The 24502-nt window shown below is 47.4% G+C and overlaps 1 protein-coding gene across 9 annotated transcripts in view; it reads right to left on the bottom strand.

The window, feature by feature from the left end:
• The window catches only part of LOC121152692 (IQCJ-SCHIP1 readthrough transcript protein), a 694065-nt gene that overhangs the window by 41791 nt on the left and 627772 nt on the right, over positions 1-24502 (bottom strand). For 3 of the 9 annotated variants that reach the window (XM_040974875.1, XM_040974879.1, XM_040974877.1), the window contains exon 1: positions 10795-11008. The exons of 5 other annotated variants lie outside the window; for them this stretch is intronic. In XM_040974875.1, coding sequence (XP_040830809.1) covers positions 10795-10872 — 78 coding nt within the window. In that variant the 5' untranslated portion in view covers positions 10873-11008. Of the gene's footprint in view, positions 1-10794; positions 11009-22638; positions 22894-24502 lie in introns of those variants that run through there. One more of the 9 variants, XM_040974878.1, reaches the window with a different exon arrangement.

The following is a 24502-nucleotide window of genomic DNA, read 5'->3' as shown; positions in this document are numbered from 1 at the left end:
TACTGACTTCCCATGCAGGACCTATAGCTTCAGAGTTATACTAAAAAGATGTTATTAATATCCATAGATATTTCCAAGTAGTGTCTTATGGATCTAAAAAGCCTTATTAGTAAGAAGAGCTTGGAATACAGTGGCTATCAGCGGGCTGTAAGTTAATTGGCCTATGACTGCTCAACCAGTACCACGACTAAGCTTTACTGGGGTAGGACACCCTGAATGCTCGAAAGCAGAGCTCGCGCCTTCATTTGCCAAACTGTTTGGGAAGATTCTTGTATCCTTCAATTGGGAGTACATGGCTTATTAGGCTATAACTAGTAGATTGCTTGCCTCTGCCTTAAAGTGTATGAAGTTCTGTAAATTCTCGTCAGAATACTACAAACTGCTGAGTTGTTGTAAATGAAATCCTGTTTAAATCTTTTGCCATCTACAGTGTGACTAGTAGGTCTTGCAACAAAATGTTTTCAGTGCTGTGCTTTATGTTCTAGGCTATGTGTGTCATCCTGAAACTCTTAGGGCTTACAACGATTGGTAAAGTATAATTGTTTTGAAAAATCTAACACTTGCCAGTTCCTTACTGTTAAATTCACCAATTTCGAGGGAAAGAATAACTGCAAAATGGATGTAAAAGAATTTAGATGGGCCTCCAGTCCCCAGGCAGCAGACAGACCTGAAGTTGAATGCTGTGGAGGAAGAAGGGCATGGAGGAGATGAGGAAAGGACCTTTTTGGACTCTGCTTGACATGGAGGCTGAAATGAGGGTCACCTAGGCCCTTACTTGGTGGAATGATATGTGTTTGTCCCCCTCATTGGGGCAACAGTGGTTTAACACCCTGAGAGGCCCGCCAGAGTTTTGCCATCCATTCCTGGTTTGGTTGGAGGCAAACTCTGCCCTCCTCTGTGATAGACATCATCTACCTAGATATAAAACTGTAGTATTTTCAAATGTCAAATGCAATAATTGCCAAGGAGTCAGCTTGCATTTACCTGTCCTGTAATGAATGGGCTTATATTCTGATGCTATATGCTAATCCTTGCATAGTTGCTATGCCTTCTGATTGATCTAGACCAGCAATTTATGCAGCTCAAAAGGAGTTTTGCATGTTCCATTGAGTTCATGAGTATGTTGAGCTCAAGTATTCTAACTAAAGTTTCTAACTGAGCACACAACCTACTAGGTTGGGAAGGATTATAACCATGTTATGTTTTGTCATCTAGACTTCAACAAAGAGAAGCCTTTCAAGTGCCAGGCTGTACATCCAACACCTGATGACATCTACCTTCTATCAGGAACCGTTAGATGGACCCCCCCCCACTGCTGCTGTTACTCAACTGCGTCCCCTCTCAGCAGGAAGCAGCCAAGATCAGACAACTACGGCCCCTTTCCTTAAAAGCAGCTGGGTCCAGTCCTCTGTTTGGACATATAGGAGCCAGATGGGATGATAGGCAGTTAGGGTCTCCGGTTCCTGGTGAAACTGTCTTGTATACATGTAACCCCTTGGCACTGAGAGATTCTTGAATGTTAATATTTTCAACGATGCTTGTACATTGTTAGTTATATTACTAAGTATGTTACTAAATCAAAGATTTGATTAGTTACTAGAAAGAGGGGGGAATGAAGAACCTAGGCGTTTTCTGCCTTTTGTGATTCTGCCTTAATGGCTTGGCTGGGGGCTGTGTGAACCTCAGGCCTGATAGTCTACGTGACACCCGGCAGGACACCTGGCAGGTCACGTAGGCAGACCACTTCTCAGGAAGGAGGTACCCGGTATTTGATAAGATTCACAGCCCAATAGCTCGTCGATTTGTACTTTTTAAAAGTTGCTTGTTTCAAACCCACCAATAGAAGCCTGCTAAGTCATGACTGTATAATTAATAGCCTAAAATGTATAAGAACTGGGGGGCTTGGGCTCTCGGGTTCCCGGCTTCCCTTGGCTTCTGGCTCGCGCTTCTTTTGTCCTCCTTGTGGATCCTTGCAGCCTCGGCTGCGGCTGCCCCTCCCCCGCTCAGCCATGCTGGGCTGGGGGAGGTGGCTGGGAGACCTAGGCTAACCTGAATAAACCACCTTTTTGCCTCAGCACGGACTTCAGACTTGATGATTATCTGGGGGTTTCAAAAACCGGCACAACAGATTCCCGTGACTTAAAATATCTAGGATTCAACTCATGAGTAAAATATAGTTTTTTTTTCTGAAAATTCAGCAATTGGGACCTGATTTTCTTTCAGTTGCCAACATGTGCAGAGTGAGTGAGTGAGTGTGTGTGTGTGTGTGTGTGTAGTTTTCAAGGCTTTTTGTCCTCAGAGGAATTATACCTGCTGAGTAATTATGTCTTCCAGCCTCACAAAACCTGGAAATGCTGGAGTAAGGAGCAGGAAGTATATAGGAAAAAGGGGAGGTTGAATTAAGAACAACACTGCTCTGTGCATACATGGCTGCCAAAGTCCCGTCCACTCCTAAAATTGCCTTGGCAGATGACAGCCTCATAAACAGAAGGAAAATATCTGAAACTGGTATTGCTAGCAGACCCCAAAGGGCAGCTGAAGCACAGCGCCTCCCTACTAGGGTAACCATTTGCTTAGAAACTCACCATTATGTAGCTCTAGGCCGATTTTCTCCCAGCAAGGCTGAATTCTCTACTGCCACCCCCTGTGCCTGAGCAGATAAGGCTCACAATGGCTTCCCAGGGTGCCCAGCTGCCAGGATCCTAGAACAAAGCCCACGGAATGCCTGGAGACTCTGCTGGCCAAAGCTCAGCCTCCCCCAGGGTGCCACTGTGCTGCAGTGGTTCTTCGAACCAGGCCAACAAACAAGGAGGGGGCACTTGGGAAGACAGCAAGAGGAAGACAGCAAAAAGGGCTCTGGTAGGATTCATTTATCTCCAAGTTGAATATGTCCTTTCCATACCGTTTCTAGGACCCCATTCAGTCCCTCGCGTCCTGCCTCTGGGCCAGTTCACCTGGCTAGCTGCATTGTGCGGACCCAACTTGTAACACCCTATAAATATAGGCACTGGTCTGCATTACTAAGAGTCATTGGGTAGACCAGCTGTATTCCTGTGAGAGCATCTGTCTGGCCTATTGGGTTCTCAGGAACACATTTTAGTAAAAAAACATCCTCAACTTAAAACCATCTGGATGTCAGGACACAGCACACAGCTGTTTCTGTCTGCTGCTTGGAGGACGAGCCGCACACAGCCAGAAAGAACCTCCCAGACCAACAGGAAGGGTTCCTGACACCGCGGATGAACACATGTCAGGAAATTCTGCCTAGAGAATCACAGGGTCCTGGGGATGAGCATGGCACAGGGGTCCTGAGGGAGGAAATGAAGGGCTAAGATCTGCAGCAGGGAGGACTGGCTGGGCCCAGATGTGGCTGGTGAGAAACTGGAGTGGGAGGGAGGAAGCTCACCACACATTGCCTCCCATTTCTAGCCTGGAGTGAATTTCACCTTCTTCCTTTGTTTCCTGCTCTGCTCGTTCACTATGGGCATTGGAATGGATGTGTTTATGGCTGGAGTTACCTATTTTGTAATGCTGTCCCAGCATCCAACCCTCCAGCAAACCTACAGATAACTTTTCTGGTGTTCTTTCTACATGGCTGACCTGTACTAGTCCAGTGCTTTTCTGACTTCAGGGTGCAGGTAAAGAACCTGAGGATTTTGTTCAGATTGCAAGGCAGGCCTGAGACTCGCCACAGGCAGAAGGCATGCAGAGGGTGCTCTCTAAGGTTGAGGAGCTTTCACACTTTAACTGCTCCTTCTCCACCTGAAGCAAATGCAGTTAGCCACATCCATGGATGGAACGCTGGGGATTGCAAATACAAAGAATACGCCTGTGCTAAATACATTCAACCTTCTTCTTGCCAGTATTTCACACACAGAGCAGTCTAACACCTGCTCCCATAGCATCTGCATTGCATTAGGTCTCACAAGTAATCTAAGGATGAGTTAAAGAATCACCTGGCAAGCTGACCGTAGCTTACATGCAAAATACAAATGTTCCCGCATTTCAGGAAAGGCCTTGGGTACCCACAGATCTAGGTTTCTGCAGGGGGATCCCAAGGGACAGCTTTACTGGCCTCACGTGAGAAGACAACATGCCACTGAGGAAAACTTGCTAAGGCTGGGGCACCAATGCCAAGTGGATGCCAAGCGGAGAAACGCACGCACACACACAAACGCACACACACTTCCTGAGGCCAGCCGTTCTCACTCGGGCTTGACGGTGTGTGATAATCCCCCGGAAGGCTTGCACACGCACAGAGGTCAGTGAGACCCTCCAGGCCTGCTGAGGTCTTGGGCACACCTTCAGGTGGGCGCAGCAGCATTGCCCACTCATTTCCTAGCTGATTAAGAGACCACCAATGGGGAACATCTTCCCTGTAGGTTCCCCTGCCCAACAAGGAGGGCTCAGGGAATGCTTAAAATCCCAAGACCCTTCCCCAAACCTTTGGTGTCTCTCCTTTCCCTTTTGAGAGGTACCCCATCTCCAGCTCTCTCTCAGGAGGTGCTTTCCGCTCTCCTCTCCCTTCCTGCTCACCTGGTCCCTTCGCAAATAAACTTTTCTGTCTGCAACAGATTCCTGGCTTTTTATTTCTATACTAAGTTGAGGAAAGAACCCACTGGGCATTTCTAGTAAGAGTCGGGGGCAGAGCTCGGGAGTGTTCAGCTGTAGTTGCGTGGGGCCGCTGCTGCTGCTGCTGCGGTGGCTGGGGCAGGCCCAGCTTTGTAAACAACTGGACAGACGGGTGCTTCTTCCACTGAGTGCATATCTGTTCCACAGGGCATGGTCAGCCTCTGCGGCCAAGTGCATTATATTTGTATCCCTCTGGCCTTTGCACGGCCTCACCAGGACGCTGTGTTGGAGCAATTAATGATCCCCTTGCTCCAACACGTTCTATTGCCTAGCGACATCCAGCATGAGTGCCATTAGCAGCATGTACCAGGGAATGCCACTGGGATCGGGAGCTCCCTGTGGGGACGTTCTCCTCCTGTGGGGGCGGGGGCCGGAGCTTTTAAACATTATAAATCAGAAGCACAGAACCTACTTGCTCAAGAAAAAGGGTACAAGCTTTCTTTCAAATAAAAAAGCAAAGATAAAATGAGTATTCTGATGGTGATGGTTCATTATCTTCTCACTGAGCACAAACACGGATTTCCTACAAGATGAAAACAGGAAACAGTGCTCTGTAAGAAATTTTACGTTTCTGCATGTCAAGAGCACAAATACTTGTACCATGCAGACTACTTCAAATTTTGTTATCTTGTTAGATCCCCTGGCAACTGCTTTTTCATTATCAGTGGAAAGCAAACAGCTTTGTATCTTCCCACCCGGATGTTAAGTCTGCACACCTTATTCTCATTTTGTATCTCTGTTATTTTCCATTTCAGACACACTTAACATTTTGAAAAGGTCACAATAAATCAACAACTACAGGTTTCCTGGAATGCTGCTAAAACTTATCTTTGCCTCCTTGTACCTGTCTACTAAGCAAGGTGTCACGTCGGGCTGATGGGTCCTGCTGGGGCCTTTGGATGTAAACTTGCTCGGGACCAATCAGTATTCAACACACAGCTGGCCTCAGAACCTAAGGCTCAAGGTATCAGGGCCCAGGGCCTGCTCATACCTGTGTTACTTGGAGATTGGCTGGGATGCCAGTCCAGAAGAGATGCTCATCTTCAATGAGTCTGACGGTGAGGATAGTTTCACTCAGACTACAACCTCCTCCTTGAGCTACAGGGAAGCAGTACAGAGGCAGGCAGGCAGAAATGCTGCTGTGTACAGCCTGAAGGCGCCAACATCCTGAGGCTCAAGTTCCGGAGCCACATACAACGGGACTTTGGTGAAAGGGGAAGGAGCCCAAGGCGTCTTCCATAACACACTGTTTCAGCATTAAATCCTTGAGACACATTTGCAAACTAAACGGGCTTTCTGCCCCCAAAGCAAGAATATCCCAAAACAAACTTCGGGCCTCTCCTGAGCGCCACCTAGCTCTCCGCCCACAGAGACAGCTTTCCAACACAGGATGACGTTATGTGCCAGCTCTGTTCTCAACGGCGCCACTGTGGAAGGCTGTAAGTCCACCAGGGCCATTTAGCATCAGAGCTGAACACAACAGTTGGGACAGAGCAGTCCCAACACCTGCCTCAGCACCAGGAAAGAGTGAAGCCTTAGCCCACTTCATGTTCAGGCCGGGCTTAGGACCTGGAAGAGCTGACACAGGCACGCGACCAGAAGGCAGGCTAGGTGACAGGGCTGGGGACTTGTAAGTTGAGAAACCCCAAGTTAACCTGTGCAAGCTGCTAAAATGCTTTGAGTCCCAGTTTCCTCCTCCGAAAAAAGGGACCATAACACCTCATGGGTTATGTCAATGATTAAACAGAATACTATATGGGATTCACCTGGCAAAATGCCTGGCACAGAGGGGCAGCTCATTAAACAGTAGCTGTGATGACTACTAAAAGGGTATGTGTGTGTGTGTAGGGTGGTGCTAAAGAGTGGAGAAAAGGATGAAATATGAGCTAAAAATGCCTGCAACAGGCAACTCTATAATGACAGTGAATAAATTAGTGGTTATCAGAGGTGAAGAGGCAGAAGGTTTGGGAGTGACAGCTCATTAGCAAATGGGGCACGACTTTCTGGAATTCAATGACAGTTTGTACAACTTCATGGAAATACTATAAAAACCATCAGAGTATGATTTAAATACCAGTTTTTTTTTATGTATTTGACTTAAAGGAAAAAGGCAGCGATATACACCAAAGTGACAGTGAGCTGGGAACTTAAGGAAGGGGTACTAGGACAGAAGAAAGGTAACCCGATTTCCCAAGGGGAGGGCATGTGTGTGTGTGTGCCTGTGGGTGTGCAAGTGATCCCAGAATAAACAGCATGCTGGGCACTGTGCTGGAGCACCTGGGGACCTGCAATGACCCCCAGGGTCCCTGACCATGTGTGCCCTCATGGTTGCCCACAGGGTGACGAACCCTGAAGCAGAGGACAGGAGACTGTCTGCCCACTATGGCCTCTGAGCCCCCCAGACCAACACCCTGCTACGGAAAGCAGCCCTGCTCCTGCCCCTCTCCCCGGGTGGTGGAGGCCCCGGCTCTGAGCCCCACATGGCTTTCCCAGCACACTCAGCCTCAGACAGGAGCACGGCAGGGTGGCAGGGTTAATGGGGGCTGACGGCTGCTATTCCTCAGCAGTCCTACGGGGCGGGCAGAGCGCCTGTGTGGAGTGGCAGCTGGCACTCTGCGCTCCTGTTTATTGCAGTTTATTTCAAGCAGTCGCTCCCATTCACCTTTTAAAAAAAACATGAGGCGCAGCTGCGGCTTCGCTTTAAATATTGTTCCTTGCAGCCTTTTCAATTCCTCACGGGGTCCTCCCTAATCTTTCACCGTAATTGGACGCACACCACCAGAGACAGAACCTTGGGGGAACAAAGTGATGCACAGGCTTGCCGGGTCCCTGGGCCTCACCTCCCTGGAAACACAAGCAAAAGCAACAAGCAAAGCAGCTCCCCTGTACTCTCTCTGCTCTGGGATGTGTCTCTGCCAGGTTCTGCAGTACGTTTTCTTGCTTTCCTCTGTCTTTCTGCTTTATAGCTCTATTAGCAAATTCTAGAGGCCCATGTGAACTGTTTGACTTTCTTGTAGGAGGTACCCCTTCTGCACAGCCTGCCAACTGTGGCAGCTCCTTGCGTGGCCTGCGGTCCCCTGGAGGGGAAGCTCAGTGCCCTTTCGGGTCCTGGGCCATGCACTTGGTCAGGAGCAGGTGCAGCTCTCAGGGAAGGGAGAGTGGAGGCGATCCAGAGGTGAACTCTCATGCGGCTGTCCGTGGCCTTGGTCCTGGAGACGGTGTGGAGTGTGGGTGTTTGTCGGTGGGTCAGAAACACCTTATAGGAGGGGGACAGTGGTTTGAACACACACACCTCGGATGTTTCCCACACCCCGGGCTTGTTTTCGGTGGAGCAGTTTTCCCAATATTATTGACTAAACCAGAGGTCCTTAATGAAAGTTCTGCCTCACAACTCGAAACTTCCCGGAGGACAAGAAGCAGATGCATCATCTTTCCCTTCCTTTGCTTTGGTGGAATCTAATTTTAGTCCTCGGAAAATGACCTTTCCCCTGAAGGCTGTTTGTCTGACTTTAAAACAACCCTGCAAAATAATCCCAGTACGGATGTGATATTTATTAGTGCAGCTAGCTCAGGGAATTGCACGGCACCTAGCAAGGGCATGCCACATTTCCAGTTGTTCCTGACAAGGGAGCTCAAAGTGGGATGAGCCTCGCACAGAATATGAAAGCGGACATTATCAGAACTTTCTGCTATTATTTATAGCTAAATATCTCATCCTTAATAGTCTTTCTTCGTGTTGGTTTCATACATACATAACCCCATTTCACAGAGGTAAATGAGTATCGTTCCTGGATAAAATTCAAGTCTGTTCAATAGGCTGTGTATCAAAGTTAAATATGCGTACATTTCACTGCTGGACATGGGGTCAGACTCAGCGGCAGACGCTGCTCCACATCTCCTTTCAATTTTTAGCTGATCAAGACAGGAAAACCATTAGACAAAAAATTTAGAAAAGGAAGATTATAATTAGAGAAAGATTAGGAGTCTAATTAGGAAGATACTAATTAGTGATTTTCATGCGAGGTAACTGTTTTCTCATACTTAATAAAAAAAAACACATACTGTCTTGTTTCATTAGAAGCTGTTTATGAAATTATAAATTGTGGGTTGTGTTTTCTGTTTGTTTGTTTGTTTGTTTTGGTAAGCACATGAGGCCTTCCTGGCAAGCATAACACATACATTTGAAAGCATCTGGCCTGGCAAAGGTGGTCTCCAGGCTGAGACGGCAGGGGAGCAGCTCTCGGTTGAGGCCTAGAACATTGCTGCTTTCTCTGGGCACTCCACACAGCAGGAATGTTGATCCTGGTTTTGTTTTTTCCCTACAAACCTATCAGACGCTAGTTCTGAAACCACATCCTCAGATAATGGGCTGCACAATGCAACTCTGTTTTGTTGTTGATGTTTCCAAGCCCCTGAAGCTTTGCAGCCCTGCAACCTCCATCAGCCCTTCTCGGGTTGCAGGGTATCATCTCGCACTTAGTCCAGGCATGTGGCTTCTCCCCGTTTCTAAGCAGGAGAAAGCTACAGTGCTCGCAACTGAAAAGCATTCTCAGTGGTGTCGTTCATTTTGTCCTCAATGCCAACGCCCTTCACTTTTCTACCCAAGACACGGCCTGACAAAGAACACCGTGATGGGTTCTTTGGCACCAGAAATAGAGGAACGGAAAGAACTGCACGTTTGGCCTGCAGGGTTGGGTAACTGATACGGCTCGGATGGCACAGCACCCAAGTGTCTTGCTGCACACCTGCTTTTTGCAAGAGGAGCCAACGGAAAGGTAACGATCAGGGTTTCACGACTCCACCAACTTCTCACCTCGGGTGCTCATTTCCTTCCAAGGGACCACAGGGGCTGACATGGCAGGTCACTGAAAGCGCCTTTATGTATTTAAGTTTCATTTTCTGGGGAAAGAATTTAAACCATGGTGACCGACTGTAATAAGCAAACGGTAGAGGCTGTCATGGTGTAGCGTGTAAAGGTGCCTCCTTCGAAGCTGGCAGACTGTATGTGTGTAGTGTGAGTCCTGGCTGCTTGACTTTTAATCCAGCTCCCTCTTAATGGCTTGGCAAAAGCATCAGAAGATGCCCCTGCCAGCCATGTGGACTGGCCTGCTTCGTCTGGCCTGCAATGATTGCTGTGGCTACCTGGGGAGTGAACCAGTGGATGGAAGATCTCTCACTCTGTCACTTCCAAGTAAATAAACAAATACACCTTCCCCCTCCTCCAAAGACTTAAGATTATATGAAAAAGGATTAATTATATAATCAAAAAGCCCCCCCATATACAATGAGATATAAGAAAGAAACTGCCATATTGTACATTATTATTCTTAAAGATCTATCATGATAGGTTATTTCTGCATATCACATTGGGAAAAATATTAATGATATATTTGACCATATTAAGATTCAGCAGCAAGTGTCCTGCCTTAGCTGATAATCCTTTAACTAATATTTGCCTCCAGGGGGAAGAAGTCTTCCTTTCCAGGTCTGTCACGGAAAGATCTGTGTGCTGTGAACTGCACTTGACTTCTGGCAAATAACACAGGGGCAAGGACACAGGGTGTGTTTAGCTTTCTGTGGACAGACAAGCATGTACTTGTACTTTGATTTCATGACCTCACCCATGGATCTAAGGCTATTTTTAGCTGGGCCTGTTATTACCAATTACCATATAAAACATTCCCAAAATATACTTATCAACCGTAAAAGACAAGCAAAGAACTAAAGCCGCAATATTGATTTTAAAAACTCAACAAATTGTTTTCAGTAGAGCTTGATACTTCTCATTATTTAGAGAATCAAACTTGCAAAGCCACGTTCAACATTCTGCGCATGATTTATGACAGGGGAACTGTCCAGACACACCAACAGTGTCAAAACTTCCTTATATAGAGACTCTGCCTAGCACGGCGCTGCACAGCACAGTTGTTCAACTGCACAATATGCGTTTTTTGTTCTCGATATAATATATTAATGAATATAAGCAAGGAGAAACAGCAAGAACAACTCTCCTGGCTCCATGCATTTGATTCTGTGCATTTGGTTTTCCTGGCTGTTGTGTGGCAAAGCCACAGAGCATGGAATTCGGCTGTTCCTCAAGAGGGCTCTCTCCCAGTTAGAAAAATGGTCCCATTGTTGCTAAACAAAAGAGCTCCCCCTTACCTTTTTATAATTCCCCTCCATATCCAAGGGGCATTCTTGACCGATGATGTCATCCATTCCATCACTGTCCAGATTCATGCTTTAACTCTTTAGAATTTCACTTAAATAGCCTCCCTTGAATTCTGAAGGGTTGATGTGCCAGCTGCCCAGGACCCTGGGGACTGCTCATGCTTACATCCGTGTCCGCCTGGGAATGTCCTTGCCCCCTCTGTCCTGTCTGGCCTGTCTGATCTGGCCCTGGCGCTGGCACTGGCACTGAGCAGCTGTTTTCTCAGAGGCTCATTCCCCTTGCTCCTGACAGTGGCACAGTGGCTCGACCACCATCTGCTGTCACCTTCCCCTGAATGACCCTGCCCAGTTTGCTCCCCACAGCACCTTTCTTGTTCCCAATAAAGGAAAAGAGAGGCACTGGGTTTCATCCAGATCAGTCACCTACCCGGCGGAAAGCTGAGTGTGGACTGGAGCTCTGTGAGGACAACCAGCAATCTTATTTGGATCCAGGGCTGGACTGTGTGGGATAAAAATAGACGCAAAAACTCCCAACCTCGCAGCCTTCTCTAGCGAGCTAAAGGCCGGGTCGCCCACAGCAAACGAAGACGGCAGACAGGCTGACCCGAAGTCAGACGCGTCATTTCTTTCTTCTTTTCTCCATAACTGATCACTTCTTTTAAAGTCAGATTTTTTAAAGCCCATGTTCCTGTAAGGTAAGATCCCGGCACAAGCCTGGGATTGATTTCCGGCCCAGAGCAGGACCCCGTGGCCCCAGTAGTGACTCTTTGTTCTACAAATATAGACTAGAGAAGCAGATCCATCGACTTGTCTTTAAAATGCAGCCAGTGGCAGGCTTGCTCACAGGAGCAGACGTTCTCAGCCACTGCTCCCTGTGCAGTTCCCCATGGCTGCTGGCTTTGCTCACAGCCTCTACATACAGAGATGGAACAGACCATGGCTGCAGGATGTTTCAGTAAAAGAAGCAAACAAGCACATGCCCAAACACGCACTGGTCAGCACCGAGTTCTTGCTGCCACAAACCACAAAACCAGCTCGCTCTGCTACTGGCCACAGGAGACACGGCAGAGGAGACAGAGGCCTCGTGGGCCCTGACCTGTTCGGTGGAGAGCAGGAAGCGAAGCAGCCAACATGTTTTCCGGTGTGCATCCATGAACAACTGCCACAGTGCTCAGAGCACAGCTCAAGGGGCTCTTGGGCCTCCCAAGGGATGCTCTCCTGCAGCCATCTCCTTGGTTCACTTCTGATTCCTATTGTAAATGTTCGGTTGGTAGCAGACTAGGTGGCACGCAAGTGCTGGTTGCTGCCAGCAGCCTCGCTTCCTCTTCAAAGCACAGGGCTTCCTCAGCACACCCGGAGTCTCCGCTTGGGGTCCCAGGTTCACGGATGGCGGGTTTGTCAGGGCCTGGGTAGCCACTCTTGCATCCGAGCAGGCTTCTCCCTTCCCTTCCTCTCGAGCACACCCCGTGACCCTCTCTCTAGGTAGGAAGCACAGAACACTTCCCATTTTCAAGATGGCAAAATGTTCAAAAATGTTAATTCCAAGCGTGCGTGTGGATTCCTTCTTTATACTTTCTGTATAATTTGAAGAACTTTAAAATAAAAAGTTAAAAAGAAAATCTCGCAGGAAGCAACAAAAGAGAATGAGCTTTAAGGGCTTCAAAAGCTTGTAAAATATGGATCTAAAGGCTGTTTCTTTTTGGTGCAAAATTTGGTGAAATCTACCCACACGAGAGGCCTTCAGAAAGTCCGCAGAATGGGGGTTATAAAATAAGATGACGCCTCGCTGCAGGAGTATTTTCACCACGATGAACTTCAATTCCATTTCTGCTCAGAGTTTCTGATATATGCTTGTAGTTCTGCTTTGAAGGCCCCCGTGTGTCCTGAACCCGGCTGAAGCAGGTCAGTTAACACCTAGGAGGGACTCATCTGCTCACACGACATCTACAAGCACGGTTGTGAGAGCGCCTCTGTGCTGAGGGGTGGGGTGTGCCAGGCACTTCCGCCCAGGAAGCCCTGGGAATAAACAGCAGATGCCTTTCGTTCGGAGCAGAGTTCAGAGTCAAGTGTGGCAGTCAGTAGGAACCTGGGCCCTCAGCCTCAGGGCTCAGACTCTGAGATGTGCCAAACCACTCCCAACGGACTGTATTTGGAACAAACAATGGCCCACAATAAAATAACCTGGTAAAGCTTTCCAAAATTAAAGTTCCGTACACAGCTATCCAGCAGCGTTCCTACCTAAGAATGCTTTCCGTACTGCTTTCTAACCCTTCTCTCGGGAACACCCAGCCTCTCAGGTCACACACGCCCTGCTGCTGATGCATCAGGCGCCTCCCCGACCACCGACGCTGGTCTGGCTCATGGCACGGTGGTGTTGGCAATGCCATCGTGGCTTCTTGCCAACAACCATTTTTATTTAAGGCTTTTTTCTAAGGGGACAGGGACTTGTGTTACTCGTCTTGCTTACACCAAAGCATTCTAGGACACTGTCTTGCCCATGAGAAGTAGACAAATAAGAGCGATTGAAAACCATGAGAATGAAGGAGAAATCTACATGCTAGGCAGAATGCTTCTGCAAAATGCTGGAAAGACATTAACAGCTTACAATCATGCCTTTCAACTCAAGTCTTCTATGGAATGCACATGTGTTAACAAAGCAAACACGGTTTGCTCTGGCAGAAGAAAGGGATGGGTACTGAGCTTCCCCTGGATGCCCCCCGCATCTGCTCCAAGGCCAGCCCCTGCAAGGACAGCTCTGCAGAGCTCCGTGGGCATGAAAAATGGTTTGTCCATAGCGGCAGCGAAGCAGTAGTCCACTCCTGGCACCTTGGCTGCACTGACGGAACTCAATCCACTCCATCTAGGGTTCAACAACAATACGACTGCTGTCTTGCACCTGGCTGGCATCACAGTCCACCTGACAACCTTTAATCAAGAGCCAACATGAGTGAAATGAAAAATTTAGAAATTATAAGTAAGAGATATAATAGATAAGCCTATTACTCTCATTCTTTAACTCAGAGTAGGCTTCAATATGCAGTTAAAATGAGAAAAACTAAACTCTCATTAGTTGTGTATTATATATATAAATTTACATATATATTCACTAATAATATTTTCGCTAGATATAGGCATGCATATGTCTACATAAATGTATTATTGACACATTATCTTTCAGCGAACACACCTCAAAATCTAGTGTGAACATTTTATAATCGAAGAGTGATAAGAATTAGGATTACAGGATCATTCCTACCCCCCTTCTTTGTCAAAAGGACTCTCTCCCAGAGACAGGCAACAGAACATCTCCTGAACTGCGGTGCAGGAGTTTGCAGGGAGGTGTCAGTGCTGGCGGATGGCTTCTGGTGCCACCCAGAGAGGGGCTCAGCACAGCCAGCTGCTGTCCTGACGGAGCTGCAGCACCGCTGGGGGCTGGCCAGGCCAACCGGAAGGAGCTCATGGGTTCCTATCTGTGACATTGGGCTGATCTGGGAGATTCCACAGAGTAGGGGCAGCACCTAGGAACTGTCCAGAAATGCGAGTTCTTAGGAGGTCCCATTCCATACCTACCAAGAAGCTGTATTTTAAAAAGAGTAAGTTTCTTTATTTGAAAGGGAGAGTTACAGAGTAAGATGTCCTCCACTCATTATTTCAAAATGTCCTCAACGGCTGGACCTGGGCCAAGCGGAAGCTGGGGGTTTCTTCTGGGTCAGCCATAAGAATGCAGAGGCCCATGGACTTGGGCCATCTTCTACTGCTTTCCCAGGCATATTAGCAGGGAGTTTAATTAGAAGTGGATCAGCCAGGACTGGAACTGACACCCATAAAGGATGTTCATACTATAAGGTAGTGGCTTAAGTCATTACAGTGCTGGCCCAAGAAACTGCGTTTTTAAGAGTTGTAGGATTTCTGAATAAATCTTAAATTTTGGAAGCACTGTTCTGAAATTGAAAAAAAAATTTTTTTTTCTTTTAAAGATCATTGTAAGCCGCTGTCCTATTTGAAACCGTCTTTCCAGGCAGCCTGGCAAGGCTCTGACTTTAGATGCTTGGGACCAACACTGTAATTAATTGCACCGCTAAGAGGTCCAAATGAAAGCAAGGATGGAAAAAGAAAAGCCAAACACCACCTCGGTTGAATGCAAGTTCTAGTGGTTTTGTAGCAGCTTTGCAGACAAGAGCTAACAGCCACCCATGCCCCTCCCCTCCTGCAGGAATTTTCTCCAATTCCTCCTCTGCTGTTGCCTTCTCTGAGAGGAACTGTCCAGGAATTTGAGAACCCAGATGCTCATGCTCTCCCTTAGAAAATAAATTCACAATCACTCAGAATGACCTCAGCTGAAAGGTCCTCTTCCATCCCCCAGCTGTGAAATTCAAGGACTGGACCACAGCTACGGTTCCGGTCAAGCCACAATACAAGGCACCCTGCTCCTGCGAGCTAATGCTTTTAAATGATCATTATCGGCCACTGGTGGAAATGACGGACTCTGAGAACACTGACCACACTGATGGGAAATCACTTAGGCACTGTCAAAGGATTTCCTATTCACAGATGGAAATCACTCTGTCTTGATTAACCCTTCACTCCCCTACTCCCTCCTCTCAGCCTGGATAGCCATATTCCATGAGTTTGAATTGTTGTCACTCTTTGTTTTTTAAATGATTTTTTTATTGTTAAGATTTGTTTCTGGTGCTGGCACTGTAGAGTAATGGACTAGGCAACCACCTGTGTTGCCAACATCCATCCTGGGCTCCAGTTCAAGTCCTGGCCGTTCCACTTCCTATCCAGCTCTCTGCTAATGCATTGGGAAGGCAGCATAAGAGGGCCCAAGTGTTTGAGTCCCCACAGCCATGTGGGAGACCCGGATGAAGCTCCTGATTCCTGACTCCAGCCTGGCCCAGCTCTCGCTGTTGTAGCCATTTGGGGAGTAAGCCATCCAGCGGAAGATTCTCTCTCTCTCATTCTGCCTTTCAAACAAGCAAGAGAGTGGCAAAGACAATTAGCTGGGAGCTGGATCCCAAGTGGAGAAGCTAGGACCTGTTCTGGGGTCTGTATGGGATGCTGCTGTTGCAGGCAGTTTTATCTGCCATGCCATCCTGCCATGCCCTAACTCTTTTTAATAATTTTTCTTTGATGCAAAGTTCATCTAAACTTGATTTGCTTTTCAATTCAGGTGTATTACCAGCTAGAAAAGCCATAAAGATATGGAATAACCTTTTTTTTTCTTCCTTCATTCAAGAGAATACTGCACTTTTGAGCAAAGTATTTTACCAACTTTATTTGCAAGGTAGGGGAGAGCATTTCCATTTGCTAGTTTACTTGGCAAAGACCACCATATTTAAGGGCATAAACTGGAAGCTGCAAACTCTATCCAGGTCACTGAGTGAGTGGAAGAGGCCCCGTTACCTGAGCCATCACCCACTAGCAGGAAGCTGGAGTCAGGAGCCAAAAGTCAACTATAGAAAACAGCTCTCAAATGCTGGGCATCTTAACTGACAGGCCCAACATCTGCCCCCCTATAGGTGAGTTTTCAACTGATTCTTAAGTGTGAATTCAAAGAAACCAAAATAGGGGTATTTGGTCTCCATGGCGGGGGAGATGGTAGTGCTGAGAGCTGGCAGAGTTTCAAATGTTTTTCAGAAGATTGGGTCCCATGGTTATGACTCTCCATCCAGCTAAAATCCTGAGTACAACAAACCCAACCGCGCCACTGTGACTGCCCAGGCGTTGCTTCCCAGTGGGACCTATGTTAACATCCTTGCTATGTTTTTCTGTGCGTTCCGTTCTCACTCATGGCTCTCTAATATCGCCTGTCACCAGGCTTCTCTGACGTTGCTTTCGTTTGAATTCAAATGGATTTTGTTTCTGTCAAGCTATTTTTCTATTTCAGGAAGCTTAGTGGTTTCCAATGCTTCTTTTCAATGTACATGAGAACATCAAGATTTCAAAATTTCCCTTGGTATATAGGGAAGATAAGTAAAGAATGGGCTATGTTTGTATTCTGTGTGTGAAACTGTGATTAGCCAGCTAGATAATCCATATGTGCCTGTTGACACAAACATCAATAGATGTGGGGTTTCCGTTCTCCGAAAGAACCAGGCAGCGACGTGCGCCACAGAGAAGTCCCTAGGTCCTTGCCACGCCTCACCAGCCTTTCAGATAGGAAACACGAGACCTGTGGCTTAAAATGTAAGCTACCTATCTATTTCTTACGATCATTTGAAGTCTGAATCTCAAAGTGCGAGGTCCCGTGCAGCACTTCAACTAGCAATGACGTGCTTGGACTAAATTTGTCAGATCAGACCCAGGATGAAATGTCAGGAATTTTGCTTTTCTCCATTTAGAACACCTAGCACTGTGCTCCTCTTGTGAAAATCTATTTTCAGATATCTTGGCTACAAGCAAATACATTTAAATTTATATTCAGACTTCATTAATTTTTAAGGTTACCACCTCCTCATTAAATGCATCTCCACAGGGCAGAACACAACTATATTTTAATCAAGCAAAACAATAAAGGCAAAGTATTCCTCAGAATCATGAAGTAAGGAAAAAAAAATATATTGTCTCAATATGCAAAAAACCACTATAAAGCAACACAGAAAACTGTTTCGCTAAATACAACATTTAAAAGTCTGTCTGTATCAAATACCGCTGCATAATGCTTTGAAATTCTTTTCTCATTTCAGTACATTTTCCCCTGCTGTGGATGAGACCAGGCTTAAATGGGATGGAATCTTAAATGAACTCAAATTTGATACCTTGTTTTCTCCTTCACAGGAAGAAGGGCTTGGGAAATGAGGCCTCCCCTGGCCTGGTGTCCACAGGGATAGTTCCTTTCCTTTGTTAACCGTTAAATGAGCCTTTCCAATCTGGGCATGAAGGGCTGTTTACCACTTTTCCCAGCAAGAATTTTTAAAATATCATGATGTGCTTCTTAGATGGACCAGCTTAACTGAGATGAATGTGGGATGTCTTTCATTGCATGTGCTAGGTGTGTGACACTTCAATTCATATGGAACACCTCATCCCAGAAAAGTGTGGTACTCCACAAGGCAGAGCCTTGATCCCCCTCTATGGCAAAGGGATGAAATGGAGCACAGGGTTTCTGCGTAAGTGCCTGTGGGTGGACTTGAGGTTGGCCTGGGGTAAGTTCTGGGCAAGAAAGGAGGCATGGAGTCTTCAGGGGTCAGCTGGGGCCAGTGAAGTCTGCCTCTGATTCATGCATCCCCCATTCCGGCACTCGGGATGTGGGAGGTGGTAGCCCCAGCCAAGAGACTCGGACAACTGGGAGCAGTGTCACCAGCTCCCTGGTGCACTGCGCAGTGGGCCTAACGGGCAAGCTGATGCTGGAGATTCAGACCCACAGCAACTGGGGGAAATTCAGCAATTGAACCCTGCTCACATGAACAGGCCACAGACTCCGGATATGCAGTAGGCATAGGCTGCGGTCATTCAAATAAGTCCCGAGACCTGCCGTTTTCTCCAGGGGAGGCAGACCTCCATGCAGACAGCAGTAAATGGGTTCTGGAAAAAACACAAGGTGCATTTAGAAGCAGGGAGCTTGAGTGGTGGGAGAGAGGGTAAAGCTTCCTGAAGGCGGTGTCACTTGAGCCTGGGAAGCTGCACTGGCCACGGTAGGTGACAGCAGGTAAGAGCGTGGGTGGGAGGCAGCCCAGCAAAGGACAGCGCCAGGACAGGAGTGCTGGGTCTACAGGGAGCGGCACTGTGGCTCAGGGCTCAGATTTCTGTGGTCTTAAATGCTGTGCACGCAAGGCCGCTACCAAGAAAGATGGCCATCACCAGGTATGTTTTTTCCAAAGGGACTCTTGGTGCACCCGAGGGAGGGACAAGATAAGTCATTCACTCACTGGATGGCTTTCTCCTTGTCAAACCTGCATTCCCACAGCAGCCAAGAATCTGCAGATGACATTTGTGACTGAGGCAGTCCCACGCCTAGGGAGGGGCCGGCCAGAGGGGATGAAAGCAGGCATTCTGTTGTTTATAAAATGCTCACTGTCCCAAAACCCAGCTGCAAATCTCTGGGAGCTTTGAAGCAAACAGGACCCCTTTGACCTAAAGTTGTGCTCACATGTTAACAGTTCTTCTAAGCTGACTGTCAGAGACCACTCGCAAGAATCTGGCCTTTTGCAGGCTGCCAGGCCTGAAGCTGTGGGCAGCCTCAAGAGGCTGGCTTCCTCCCAAGATGGAAGATAGAGGCCCGTGGCTGTGAGAGCACAACAATCCAGGCCTCGGGCACGTCAGTGCCAATGTGAATCCAGGAAGGGAAAGAGGACATGTGGCCCACAGAGGGTCCCGAAAAACAAAACCACCACAAAAACTCTGCAAGAGAACTCGCCTCTGTTCACTCTTCAGCCTGTGCTGTTCAAAGCACAGGGCGCCCACACACTTGCTCCAACAGGACCATCCATCCTCCTGGGAGCTGCCAAACTCAGCAACAATCCTCTTTTGACAACGCGAAATACAAGAATCAATTGTGCTTCTATGTGGAAGCAACAAACAGCTGGGGATGAACACTCGTCACTGATGTCCTGATGTGCTGAGGGGAGTAGGGGACAGGAGACAGGTGCCTCTCAATGCCTGGTAGCTGATTGGCGGCCTATGAAAGCAGATCTGCCCAACTCCCAGGCTAGGTGTCCACTGGGAAAACCCTCCCTCTTCAGAGATGAGAAAAGAAACAAGGGGATGATGTGAACCCCAGACAATGTAAACAGTCATGCAGGTTCATGGTCAGATGAAGGAAAGGGTGGGGCCTAAGGCCCTACTGCTGTAACACGTGATTGGTGCCCTGTTTCTTGGTCGTTTTATACATGGTAGCTTGCCAACCCATCTACAGAACAAAGATAAAAATCCCTCCTGCCTTGGTGCTTATTCAGAGTGAGGGAGCTGGAAAAAGACACAAAATAAACTACATGCCATGACAGATGGGGAGACACCTGGTAATTACAACAAGAAATTAGGAAGATGGGTGTTAACCTAACAGTACAGGTGCCAATTGAGATGCCTCCATGCCACATCGAAATCCCTGGGTCCAGTACCCAGACCCTGCTCTGGGAGGCAGCTGGTGATTGCTCAAGCGGTGGGGTCTCCAACATCCATGGGGGATCTGGACTGAGTTCTTGGCTCCTGACCTTGCCCAGCTCTAGCTGCTGCAGGATTTGGGGGAGTGAACCAGTGGATGGCAGCTATGCCTTCCCGTCTCTCCTTGGTTTTCAAATAAAGCATTAGCAAAGCATAACAGGAACATTGGAATAGAAAGAACTGGGTTAGATGCTCACAGAGTAGATCAGAGAAGGCCTCCTCAAGATTGTGGCAGCTGAGCAAGACGTGAGCAAAGCAGAGAAGTGGGGGTAGTGGGTTCCAGGTAAAACACAGGGTGCCCTAGTGAGTGTGACTTGCAAAATTAAAGTCAAGAACAATTTTTTGAATAAGCACAAGTATATCCCAAATACTGAAATCTATTTGCTAACTCTGCCAACACCATATGCAAGTGGGGAGGGTATGGGGAATGCATGCCAGGCAGAAGGATGGTCCAGCATGGTGGCAGGGGAGAGCTGTCTGTGAGAAAGCAGGAACCAGCTGGCCTGATTCCCATGGCCCTGGGTGGAAAAAAAAAATCGCACATGTGGGCCCCGTTTGACTCGGGTTTTAAAAGCCCATTCTGGATGCTGTTATGAAACCAGACTTTGGGTATGGTAAGAGCGAGGGCAGGTAGGTCGGCTACAAGACTACTGCTGCTACAGTGATGATGAGGATGATAATCGAATCATCACCTAGAATGTGCCTATGGTTTTGGAGGCAATGGCTCTAACACCTGTCATGGACTCCCCGTTATAAACCCTTAGTATGTATCATTTATGTGGGGGAGGGTAGGTTAGGGCAAGAAATCAGCAGTCCAAGTACAGCCTATGAATTCACTAAAAACGCTAACTTAGGGAATTTGCTGTCACCATGGCATTAGGTGGGGTTGGGGGAACTGTGTAGAGCACCCACATGTGGCTGTCACCAAAGGCCAAGCCAGCCTCAAGCTGAGGCCCGAGAGGAGCCACCCTCTCCCAATCCAGCCGCGCATTGTGCCTGCTGGACTCTCCAACCAAGGCTCCCACGGAGGGTTAAGATCTGACGGCAAGCTTAACATGTTTGCTCTGGCTGGGCTGTGCATCCAAGTGGAGCATTAAAAAAACACATATGCATACGAAGGGAATTTTACTACAAAACCCTATGGAGACCCAGAATCTATGAACAATTATTAGCCACTGGATACATTTAATTTTATTGTGGAAACAGGTAATAAATACTTCAGAGCTAATAAGCACACAAGGCACTGTTATGTACTGCAGCTCATATAAGCCAGAATCAATTTGTCACCCTTTGCAAGAAGCCGTAGGCTAACATAACCCCCTCCTCGCCAGAAGAAACTGCTGCTGTTTGACCAATTCTGCAACCTACAAAAACAGTAATTTTGTGTTCCAGGTAATGTTAGATGCTACAGGGTATGATCTCACGGCATCTCAGCCTTCCCAGAACACACTCGACAGCTTCTCCAGAAACATGGGAAGTCATTCTTCCAACAGCGATGCGATCACCTGGAACCACGCCACCCGTGAATGAGGCCCTCCAGAGACGCCTGCCACTCCCCACCCTGAGCTCTCTATTCCATGGAAGTGATGCCTCGCTCATTTCCTCAGCAGTTCCGACCCCTTTCTCATGGAAGCAGTCCTCGCACACAGCCCCAGTCGCAGGATCTGGGACTGATGGACCTAAATGCACGAGAAGAAGAAAAGGCTATGAGATGATCCTGCAGGAGAAACGCGGCCACACGTATTTTCGTGGGCACTTTCACTTAGCTGAGAAACAACAGCCTCCACTGTAGTGGGAGGCACTGCTCTGCCCCCTGCATCCACCGCCGAGAAATCTGACCTTCAGAGAAACACCTGCTCATCTTAGGTAACCGACCTCACACAAGGAAAGCATACTGTTAACTCAGAGAACCGCAGAGCTCCTAAATTCGGCCAGTTGAGTCATATCCCAATATTAGGTAGTCAGGACGGCGGCCGGCCATGCCTGCAGCACCAGACAGGGCTTCCTCGCTCTGTTTACATCCAGGCTGCTTTCACTGGGGCCTCAGCAATTGAAATCCCAGAATGGAGTTCAACACTCTAGAACTGACCACCGTTGCTAGGTGTTTAGTGCACCAACTCCAGGTAGGAAATTAGCATACACATGAGTACATTTGCTAAAATTTTTCCTATCTGGAATTTCAAACACACGTTGGTACTTCCATTTTTATTCATTCACCATTGAAAAGAACATAGTAATCAGATTAAGTTCAGAAAGACAAGTATAACTTTAAATGGTTGATTTTCGAAAATTCCTAGGATCATCAATTACGACTTCCAACTTACACATCGTTCTTAGACAATCTTGACAACTGGATGTGAGATAACTCACTTCCTGTGCAATGAATAAACAAAACACATTCAATATCAGAAATGTGAAATTCCCATCAGATCGTCCTCTGAATCCCTTTAAATTCAATTACAGTGGAAAGCAGCTCCTCTTATTTGCACCAACGCACAAAATGTGCAGAGCACACCAGCCAGGATCTCACGAATGCTTTCAAGGCCAAGGAAGCGCTGTTTTCTGGCCCATTACTCCCCAGAAAACCTAATTACGATTCAGATACTGTACGTGCTGAAGGCCGGAGCTGCACGCAGGAGGGCAAAATCCCTTGCAAATCCGGGCAGAGGCAACCTGCTGCGCTGGAAAAGGAAGGCCTGCTCTCCCGCAGGATGCCAGGTCTCCCAATCCTACCTGGTACGAGCAGTTCTCCTGATGTACCATCTCAGTGCATCCTAGGCGACAGACCCCAACGCACGACTGTTCAGCGAGGCTGCAGACGACGGAAAGCGCCGAGCATCCACGCGCGAGCGGCGGCAGCGAGAACGCCCTGGATAGGCAGGGGCTCCCCGCAGATTAAAATGGATGCTGTTTCGCTATCAACCTGCGCAGTGGCGCTGCCTGTGCCGGGAGGCGCGCAGTGAGCGAGCCCGCCAGCGAGCCGCTCCCCTCCTCGCCAGGCAGGGCCGGCGTCGGGGACAGGAGCGCGGCCGGCGGGGGAGGGGGCGCATCGCCCGCACAATCAGCCAATTATATTATGGGCACAAAGAGAAGGATCAGTCTGGGGCTGGTGTGACCTTCTGGTGCTTTATGAAGGCAGTTAACTGATGTGGAAACATTCTGGTCCTCATTAAAGAGAAAACAGCCAGCGAGGGAGAGGGACAGACACAAATCAATGCTGGAGCCGAACATCCCTAACCTCGGCCATCATCTTCCTGCCCACAGAGGCTGCTTGGTTGGTGCTTATTAAAAAAAAAAAAAAGCGTTTCAGAACTTTGAAGGTGCTGAAGGGAGAGCAGACATTGGGAGGATATGTTCTGGGCTGCATTTCTCAAGGGGTTGTCAACTTTGAGACTTAAAAGAGGGTCTTCTCTCTAAAAAGTCTATTTGGCAATTCTTTAATTCTGGGCTTTTTAAGTCAGGCAAGGATGAAATAAAGATCCCTTTAATTTATTTAGGGAGAGACAATGTATTACAAATTTTAGTATAATATATTCACTTCGTGAAGACTAAAGTCTTACAAGTTTCTTTTTCCAAGTCTGGCTTTGTACATGTGTGCTATCCATGCTGGGAGGTCAGCACACTCCCCCTGGTCCACACAGCAGCCATAACCCTGCAACAGTCCCACCCAGCAGCCAGCAATGCAAAGGGCCTTGCTGATAATAAATGCCAACCTAGCTGACCGTCCACAATTCTGGGCAGACACCAGGGCCAATCTCTAGTGGCTTCAGGGTCTCTTGAAGTTTGAGGAGATGTAAAAAGCAACAAGCAGGCCTACAAATTCTTCTTGCCAATTTAATGAGAGAAAATTAAAGGGGTGGCTTAAGAAAATAAAATAAAATTTAATTGACTTTCCACACTTATTACAGGCAATGCATTGTTTCTTCTTAATAAAATTATCCTAATACATACATGGCATTTCATAAAAACTTGACCAAATCTATACATATATATATATATATCATATATCACATATATGAATCTATATACGAATTACCACATATATCATATATCACATATATGAATCTATCTATATGAATCTATCACATATATGTGTGTATATGTATATATTTAAATTAAGAGAGAGGCTGGCATAGTGGTGTAGCAAATTACTTCTCTTCCTTTGGTGCCAGCATCCCATATGGGAGCCAGTTTGTGTCCTGGATGCTCCACTTCCTGTCCAGCTCCCGGTTGTGGTCTGGGAAAGCAGCAGAGGATGGCCCAAGTAGTTGGGACCTTGCACCTGTACAGGAGCCCCAGAAGAAGCGCCTGGCTTCAGATCAGCTCAGCTCAGGCCATTGTGGCCATTTGAGGAATGAAACAGTGGATGGAAGATCTGTCTCTCTCTCCGTAAATCTGCCTTTTCAATGAAAAGAAATAAATCTTCAAAAGGAAAAAGCAAGAGGAATATGATTTTACTGTGTCCTTAACTACCTTCTCAAAACGCTTCCTCTCACCAGTAACCTCAGAGTCCTTAAATGCTACTGGTTTGTCTGGCAATTCATCAAGCGTTCTCTTAAGGAATGGAGAGAAAAGGTGTTTAGAATGCTTGGTAATG

Source organism: Ochotona curzoniae, unplaced genomic scaffold (genome assembly GCF_017591425.1).
Source record: "Ochotona curzoniae isolate NIBS_2020 unplaced genomic scaffold, NIBS_Ocur_1.0 contig_2599, whole genome shotgun sequence".
Classification (NCBI taxonomy): Eukaryota; Metazoa; Chordata; class Mammalia; order Lagomorpha; family Ochotonidae; genus Ochotona; species Ochotona curzoniae.
This window is presented reverse-complemented; position numbering and strand designations above follow the sequence as displayed.